The 8829-nt window shown below is 42.3% G+C and overlaps 1 protein-coding gene across 1 annotated transcript in view; it reads right to left on the reverse strand.

Moving 5' to 3' along the window:
* Positions 1–957: 957 nt before the first annotated feature.
* Positions 958–8829, reverse strand: part of SLC27A2 (solute carrier family 27 member 2) — a 51421-nt gene continuing 43549 nt past the window's right edge. Inside the window, exons 8-10 of the mRNA XM_017544945.2 lie at positions 8174–8271; positions 3102–3232; positions 958–1476 (exon numbers count right to left, since the gene is read on the reverse strand). Coding sequence (XP_017400434.1) covers positions 1300–1476; positions 3102–3232; positions 8174–8271 — 406 coding nt within the window. The 3' untranslated portion in view covers positions 958–1299. The remainder of the gene's footprint in view (positions 1477–3101; positions 3233–8173; positions 8272–8829) is intronic.

The raw sequence follows: 8829 nt of genomic DNA on the forward strand, positions 1-8829 counted from the left end.
TCTGTTTTTTTTTTTTTTTTTTTTTTTTTTTTGAGGCCAAACTTAGTAGTGGGGTGGGGGGTTGCAGATCAACTTTAGTGAGAGTAATATTAATAAGTTCTGATGAATTTCTGTTTTCTGAATAATCTGAAAACCTCAGCAATACTTGACCTGTATTCAGTTGTCTGAAGCTTAGTGGATGTCCCCAAATTTACCACATTCATTTCTGACCTGCTTTTCTCATCCACATTACCTATGTGAATTCTGAAGACACTTGAGTTTGCAACCATTGATGTAGCTAAAATGTATTGAACACTTTTTTTTTTTTTTTTTTTTTTAAGACAATCTTAGTCTGTCAGCCAGGCTGAAGTGCAGTGGCAAGATCTCGGCTTACTGCAATGTCTGCCACCTGGGTTCAAGTAATTCTCCTGCCTCAGCCTTCCGAGTAGCTGGGATTACAGGTTCTTGCCACCATGCCTGGCTAATTTTTGTGGTTTTCAGTAGAGACAGGTTTCACTATCTTGGCCAGGCTGGTCTTAAACTCCTAACCTTGTGATCCACCCACCTCGGCCTCCCAAAGTGTTGGGATTACAGGCATGAGCCACTGCACCCGGCCTGAACACCTTTTATGTACAGAACTCTGATGCCATAGAATTAGGCTCCTGTAAGGACAACAGATGGCATTATCACTTGTTGGATAATGCTGCCTATACACAGTGGACGGAACGCCTCCAGGTAGGGAAAGTTGGTCTCCTCACATTAGAGTAGATTTCCATTGTATTGGCCACTACTGATCTAGCCTCCTCACCCTACTGCCCCTCACCCCACCCTCAGTACCCGGCCATTGTTACCTAGAATGTCATTACTATTATGAATGGGACACTTATGAAAAGTTACCAGTGAGGACTTTAGGCTTTGGGGTAGTTGACACAGGCTTTTTATTTAGAATAAAGTGAGGAAAGAATACAGAGACAGTGCCATCTCACATGTTGGTGTTCATTTAATGTACTCTATATTTTAAAAAATAATACCTTCCCTCCAACAAGCTCAGTTTGCAAATACAAACTATAGGTGAACAGTGAAAAATAATAATCTCTAAATCTTTTCACTTGCAAAGACTCAGCTATAATTTTAAAAAGTCTCCCTTGAGGGAAAGAAGGCACTAAAAAAAATAAAAAATAAAAAAAACAAAAAAGTCTCCCTTTAATTTCCTAAAAAAACTGCACCTCACAATCTTCATTCAGATTACAGTTGGATTATATCAAGTGGCTGTCCATTCAGTTTCCTCCTGGAAATGCTGAGTTATCTTCCTGGCAATATTCAGAGTTTCAGGCTGTTAGCACTTATGGCGTTATATATGTCTTCAGTCATAGGCACATACATTTTTGCTGTGTCGTCCAAGAAATACAAGGCATCTTTGATGACAGAGGGGTTAAAGCCCTCCTCCACTAGGGTCACTTTGCGGTGTTTAAAAGTTCCAGTGATCTCAATGGTGTCCTGAAAAACATCAAAGAATCCACATTGTGGTTGCATTTTGCAAGAGATTAGAATGCAGGGCAAGGGGTAGAGGTGAGGCATGGGATCTAGCAAATCATTAGCAACTATGGCTCATGTGAGAGCTGGGAAGTGAAAGTTAAAAAAGTTTTCTATTTTTATTTTTAAATGGACAGATAACATTGTGTGCTTTTCTCGTGTACAACATGATGTGCTAAAGTACATATACATCGTGGAAGAGTTAAATCTAGCTGGTTAACAAATGGATTACCTCACATAGCTATCATTTTTGTGGTAGGAGCACATAACATCCACTCTCTTCACATTTTCTAGTGAAGTGAAAGTTTCATATGAAACCCATACATTCTGTTGCTCCACTAGGGAGCCATTTGTGAGGTATTTTTATTCCCTAACAGCTTTAAGATCACCTGTGGGGAGGAAGTACCTGCCAATGCTGAGATACCGGTACACAAATTTATGAGCAGAGGGGCGGTGCTAGTCGCTTGGTAAAGCTTCAGGTACCACTAGGATATCCCGACTCATGCTGGGAGTGAAAGGAGGGATCATTTACAAACAACTCTGTTTTCTCAATCTGCTTGTCTATTAGATTGAAGACTGATTTTACCTTCAATTAATGTATTAAAATATCCGAGGATATTTCATTTTTATTCCTCTTTAACATCTGGTTGCAAAGTAAATGTCAGTGCTTTATGAACATCAACAGAAATAATCCTATACACACACTATCTGGAATCTTAAGACTTCCTTTGTCAAGTCTTCAGCTACAGAGTCACAGAGGTCAAAGCCTAAATGTGAGAGTGTTAAACTAACCAAAGGGTTAATATTGGAGGAAGAAAAAAAAATCCCCTTTGTGGTGATAGTTAAGTCTTAGGCAGTTCCAACTGGCTAATGTCCAATTAAATTTCACACCATAGAAACGTGTAGAACTTCTGTAGGTTTCTGTATTCTTTAAAACTGGAAACAACAAACAGGGTCAGAGCATTTCTATTTGCAGTGTCTGTCAGGACTCAACAAACAGACTTTGAGTTATGTGCTGAGACTGCTGCTGAATGGACTGGCCTGTCATTGTAGGGAGAAAGGGATTAGGATTGGATTTCTGATAGCTATGTTTTCTGATATGTATATATACACACACACACAAAGACACAGGGCCTTTGCTCTGATGCCCAGGCTGGAGTGCAGTGGTGCAATCATACCTCACCGCAGCCTTGATCTCCCAGGCTCAAGCAATCCTCCTGCCTCAGCCTGCCAGGCAGATGAGACTACAAGTACATGTCACCATGCCCGGCTAATTTATATTTTATTTTATTTTTTATTTTTGGTAGACATGAAGTCTCATTATGTTGCCTAGGCTGGTCTCAAACTCCTGAGCTCAAGCAATCCTACTGCCTCAAACTCCCAGAGTACTGGGATCACAGGCGTGAGCCACCGCACCTGGCCTGATATTACCACTTCCTTATTGGTCTGTGACACTTCTTTCTGAGCTTCCTGGAAAGTGGGATGAAAATTTGGCAAATGTAGTCATCCTGGGAGAAGGCGAGTTGTTCCCTAAGAGGTAGGGATCTCTAAGAGAGAAGATAATTGAACTTGGTAATAAGAGGTCTCACCTGCATTCTTAGAAATCGGGGTCTTGCATAACTAGGCAGATAATCAGCAATGTGCTGGAAGAGTTTCTTTCCATCAAATTCATGGTTTTCTTTCATTTTGATGGAGGCCATGCCAATGCGACCCTCATGACCTAGAAATAAAGTGAGAAAAAATTAGATGTGTTATGGCTATTTATTTATGATGCTTTATTAGTTCAAAGAACTGTGGACTCAGACAACATTATAGCATGGATTTCTTCTGGACAGTTGGAATTTTTATTATAAATACACGTCAAAGATACTCTAAAGTGAATGTACTAATAGTAATAATAACGGTTGAATCTTTGTTATATTCCAGGCCCCTATACTGTGTTGATTGATTATCTCACTTAACACTCACAACAATCTTCTGAAGTAGTATAGATATTATCTCCATTTTATAGACGAAAGAACTAAGGCTTAAAGACATTAAGAGAATTCAAGGTCAGACAGCAAATACTAGGCAGGGTTCAGAATTGAATTCAGGCAGCCTGGCTCCAGATCCCATACTTATAGCCATCATCCTTCTTTTTAGCAGCCTATGCAAACACATCTGAGTAGGGAATAGATTGGACTGGTGGCTACAGGAAGTTATTTTTGACTCCAGTGAAAGTCCTTGCTCCACTGTCAGACATGACTTAACTGAACTTGGGTTGTTTTTCAAGTTGCAATATCAGGTTTGTTGCACCTCTGGGCACAAATATCACCTTGGAGACCTACTTATCTAATCAGGGTTCTAATGGCTTTGCTTGTGTGCATTTTGGAGAGGATGTGGAATGAGAGGTGAAGGCAGGCACAGGGAGGAGCTGTTTTGTGCCTTCCCATTAAGGCCCATTAGTCCCAAGAGGATGTGCTCTCCACAGAGAAAAGAGATCCTAGAACAGGGCATTTAGCCCAGAGCAGTTTCCAACAGTTACCACTGCTTCCTTGGGAGGACAGTGGTAATTAGGCATTAATGTATCTTCTACCTGATCCAGCAGACCCAGTGGGAGTCCAGGTCCACTTCCTGGACCTACTCAGCTGTAATCAGAGACGGGACAGGAGCCTCCCTTGGTTACCTGGGCCCCAACTTGCGAAATCTCTCCCATGGTGATTGTGTGTTTACCTATAGCTCTTAAAGAAGGCAAACAGCGAAAGGAAAAAAAGATGCCCCCCTCATTTGGTTTGCTTCTTGTCTGAGGGAGAGAGGCAGGGGCACCAGATCCTCTTACTTTAGGGTGCCTAGCACCTGTCCCAGAAATCTCAAATGTCTCCAATTAGCTCCTTTTAGAATTAAGGCTCATGCAACAGAAATCTTCTGCATTGACTGACTCCTTCCTTCTTGCTCTGGTAATAGCGACACTAGACCTAGGGGTGAATGGGCCTACTGGCTCTCAGGCCTCGGCCCCGATTCTCGGAGGTTGGTTTGGGACTAGTTCAGCTTCTGAGGGATGGTTCCAGGCTCTGGGAATTCTGGACTAATTCTAAAGGCCAATTCTGGCCAGGGGTTCTCTAGAGCTGCACGGTCTAATAATACCCACTGGTTATTTGTGGCTATTAAAACTAAAATCAATTATAATTAAATATTATGAAAAATTCAATTCCTCATTTGCACTAGCCACATTTCAAGGGTTCCATAGTGACATGGTGGCTATTGGCTATGATACTGGACAGTGCAGATATGGAACATTCCCATCATTGCAGGAAGTTCTACAGAGTAGTTGGGCAGTTCAGGTGTGACACCTAGAAAAAGTGAACTCCACTCCAGGCCCAAACTTAGAAATTCTTTCCTGGTCCAAAGCCGAGATGTGTGACTGCCTTGTGCAGAATCAGCCGTGATAGAATGATGCCTTACTTCAGACAGTCCTGCTGCATTTCTAGTCTGGAATGGGGCTGGCCTCTGTAGATGGGGAGCGGCCTGACAGCTGCAAGTGTGGCATTGAGAATCACAGAATCTGAAAGTTGCGAGGGACTTTAGAATTTGTCTCTAATCTCTCAGGATCCCAGGTGGACATTCAGCCTCTCTTTGCATACCCTAGTTGGTGGGGGCATTTCCTATCCTGGGAGACAGGCCCATTCTATTGATGGTTCCTTTGGTTACAGGGGAGTTCTCAGGCCAAAATTTGCCCCCTGGTCATTTTAATCCATTGGTTTTAGTTCTGATCACTGGGGCAGCACAGAGCACGCCTGCTCTGCATCCTATCTGACTGTCTGCCAACATGGTAAGACTGTTAGCCTCCTCCCATTTGTTCTGTTACAGTGGTTACCAGAACTCACTGATCATTAGACTCTCTTGGGAATTAAAAAAAGACATGCAGATTCTGAGTCCCAAACTCCAGAGCTTCTGGTCCATTAGATCAGGCTTTAAAAAGTTTTCCGGATGGTTCTGATGATTGGCTAAATTTTTGGAGTCACTGGGCTTTAGTGCTTCTCAGACTTTAGGGCTTTAGTGTGTGTGTGTGTGTGTGTGTGTGTGTGTGTGTGTGTGTGTGTATGTGAGTTTAAATTGTGATAAACACACAACATAAAATTCATCATTTTAACCCATTTTAAAGTGTACGATTTGCTGGGCATGATGGCTCGCACCTGTAATCCCAGCACTTTGGGAGGCCAAGAAGGGTAGATCGCCTGAGGTTAGGAGTTTGAGACCAGCCTAACCAACATAGTGAAACCTTGTCTTTACTGAAAATACAAAATTATTGGGCATGGTGGTACATGCCTGTAATCCCAGCTACTCGGGAGGCTAAGGCAGGAAAATCGCTTGGACCCAGGAGGCGGAGGTTGCAGTGAGCCGAGATCGCACCACTGCACTCCAGTGTGGGCAACAAGAGTGAAACGCCATCTCAAAAAAAAAAAAAAAAAAAAATCAGTGGCATTTAACACACTTACCGTGTTGTACCATCATCTCCAGGATCTAGTTCTAGTGCATTTTCATCATCCCCTAAATCAGACTTCAGTATTTTTTTTTTCTGTTTTCTTTGAGAAGGAGTCTTACTCTGTCACCAGGCTGGAGTGCAGTCGCGTGATCTCGGCTCACTGCAACCTCCAACTCCCTGGTTCAAGTGATTCTCCTGCCTCAGCCTTCCAAGTAGCTGGTATTACAGGCACACACCACCACACCCGGATAATTTTTGTATTTTTAGTACATATGGGGTTTCAGCATGTTGACCAGGATGGTCTTGATTTCCTAACCTTGTGATCTGTTCGCCTTGGCCTCCCAAAGTGCTGAGATTACAGGTGTGAGCCACCGCACCTGGCCAGACTTCAGTGTTTTTTATTTTATTTTATTTTCAATTTTTTTTTTTTTTACAGTGGTAGAAAGGCTTGGCCATGCAGCCAGCAGCCTCATCCCTGACTTGAGTGTTTTTAAGAATCTCTGGGGTGTTTGTGCCAGCACAGCTTCCTGGCCCTGCCCTAGAGATTCTGACTCAGTAGTTTGGGGTGGGCCTGAGAAATTGCACTTGTAACAGACTCCTGGGTGATGCTGACACTGCTGATCCAGGGAACCCACTTTGAGGAATACTGGGCTAGATCCTTCCATTTCATCTTCTAGATTCTCTCACCTCATACATACTCTTTTGTGTGGTTATTCTTTTTAGTATATGTGCCGCCGAAGCGAGCACATGTGGTTATTCTTTTTAAAATCAGGCATTTAGAAGCATAAACAACATTTGAAGAAGGGTCTGCAAGAGCTGAGTGTGGCACAATGGCTGACAACCACAACTTAGACCCTTGTGTTAACCTGGCATAAGGCCGGAGGCATTCTCCAATGGGAGTATTCATACCCCCTTACATTCTGTCCCCTCTCACACCAAGATGTAGCCATATTTCCCATGGTGTCATTGTCCTAGAGCTTGGGAGGAACAAGCAAGAGACATTCTTGAATATTCTTCTTGTTTTTTTTTGAGTTGGGGTCTCACTCTCTCACCCAGTGGTGTGATCTTGGCTCACTGCAACCTCCATCTCCTGGGTTCAAGTGATTCTCCTGCCTCAGCCTCCTGAGTATCTGGGATTATAGGCACAAGACACCACCCTGTCTTATGTTTGTATTTTTAGTAGAGACAGAGTTTTCTCATGTTGGCCAGGCTGGTCTCAAACTCCTGACCTCAAGTGATCTGCTCTCCTTGGCCTCCCAAAGTACTGGGATTACAGGTGTGAGCCACTGCATCTGGCCTTGAGTAGTCTTTAAACAATAAAAAGCACAAGGCCATGTAGAACCGTCCCAGCTTAGGAAAAAGGGACTTTTGGATTACTATTTTGAATATGGGTGGGAATCCCAAATAAGAGTTGTGGAAGAATAATAATACCCCTAGTGCCTTATATTTGGACAGTAATTTGGAGGCTGGAATCCTGACACCTATAATTAATGTGATTTATTGTCATAACAACCCTTATGTATATATTGATAAATATATGCTTAGCACTGATGTAACTAAAATGAATTCGTTCTCATGAAAATCTTAACTGCAGGACTGGTATCCTTAATTTTAGTGATTTGCCCATAGTCAAACAGCCAGCAGGTGTTGAAGCCAGGACTCAAGGTCAGACGTTGGCTCTCCCCCACTCTGCTGGCAGAAACAGATCTGCAGATGAAGCTGTAGTAACAACATTCTTGTGTGATGATCCTGAAACTTAGGGTGAACTGGGCTTAGAAATCTTAAAAAGAAGAGACTGTACAAAATCCACTTTTCCCCAGTTTTTTTTTTTTCTAGCAACTGCACTGGCTCTTCTTTGTGCCTCCCAGTTCAGAGGCCAGGACACCGTTTCCCGGCTCTTAAGCATGACATGACTTTTCTTGAGGTGTGCCAAATGTGGCATGGAGCCCCCATATCTGAGACTTTGCCTGTGAGCCCAAGAATGGCTGGGAGCTGAACTGAAGAGAAGGCCATGTTCTAATGTACTGAGTTGGCTTTTATAATGGAACATAAGCCAGACATAAGCTCCTTACTCCCCAGCAGCTGAAAGAGCTGTTTAACTCTGGATGGTAGGAGAAAGCAATGACAAACTTTGCCTTGAGGTTAAAATTATGTTCAGTTACTCTATGTGTTTAGGCACAGATTATATTTTGTGTATACCTGGCACATGCACTCCATAAACATTCACTTCTTGGACAAAATCAAGCAGTCCTATTATATCAGCAACTTCAGTGGTGGCCACATTTTCCCCTTTCCACCTGGAAGAAAGGACAAAAGTTAGCAGAGGTCATTGTTGGTTTCTGGCTGAGATTGTAATGATGGAAGCAGGTGTTTCCTGCAGATTTCTGCAGGGTGCTGATCTCCTCTTCCTCACCTTGGCCCCTCAGACTCTCCAACTTAGTGCTGGCTGGGGTATCTTGCTTGAGACATAAAAGGGAAAAGTATAGACCTAGATAACAAAATGTGGAATTTCAGTCTCACCACATGAAACACAATACACAGAATAATGTTCTAATGTTAAAATAGAGCCCTGGCTAAGAAAGGCACTGGAAATCAGAAAGAAATCTCAACTATTTTCTGCTGTGTTTAGGCCTCTCAATTTTTCACTTACTAACTCAAGTTGCTATTTAATTCAGTTTGTGAAGTTCTCTTTAATAGAACTTCACATTTGTATTTCAGGGTTTCATGGCAACAAGAAAGGAAAAAACAATCATACTTTAGTTACAGGGAGATTATAATGTTAAAGCCCAACCAGGTGATATTTTTCAGTTAATAAAGAGTTAAATTTTGTTTTCATTAAATTTTTTTTTTTTTTT

This window comes from Cebus imitator, unplaced genomic scaffold (assembly GCF_001604975.1).
Source record: "Cebus imitator isolate Cc_AM_T3 unplaced genomic scaffold, Cebus_imitator-1.0 Scaffold9, whole genome shotgun sequence".
Taxonomy (NCBI): Eukaryota; Metazoa; Chordata; class Mammalia; order Primates; family Cebidae; genus Cebus; species Cebus imitator.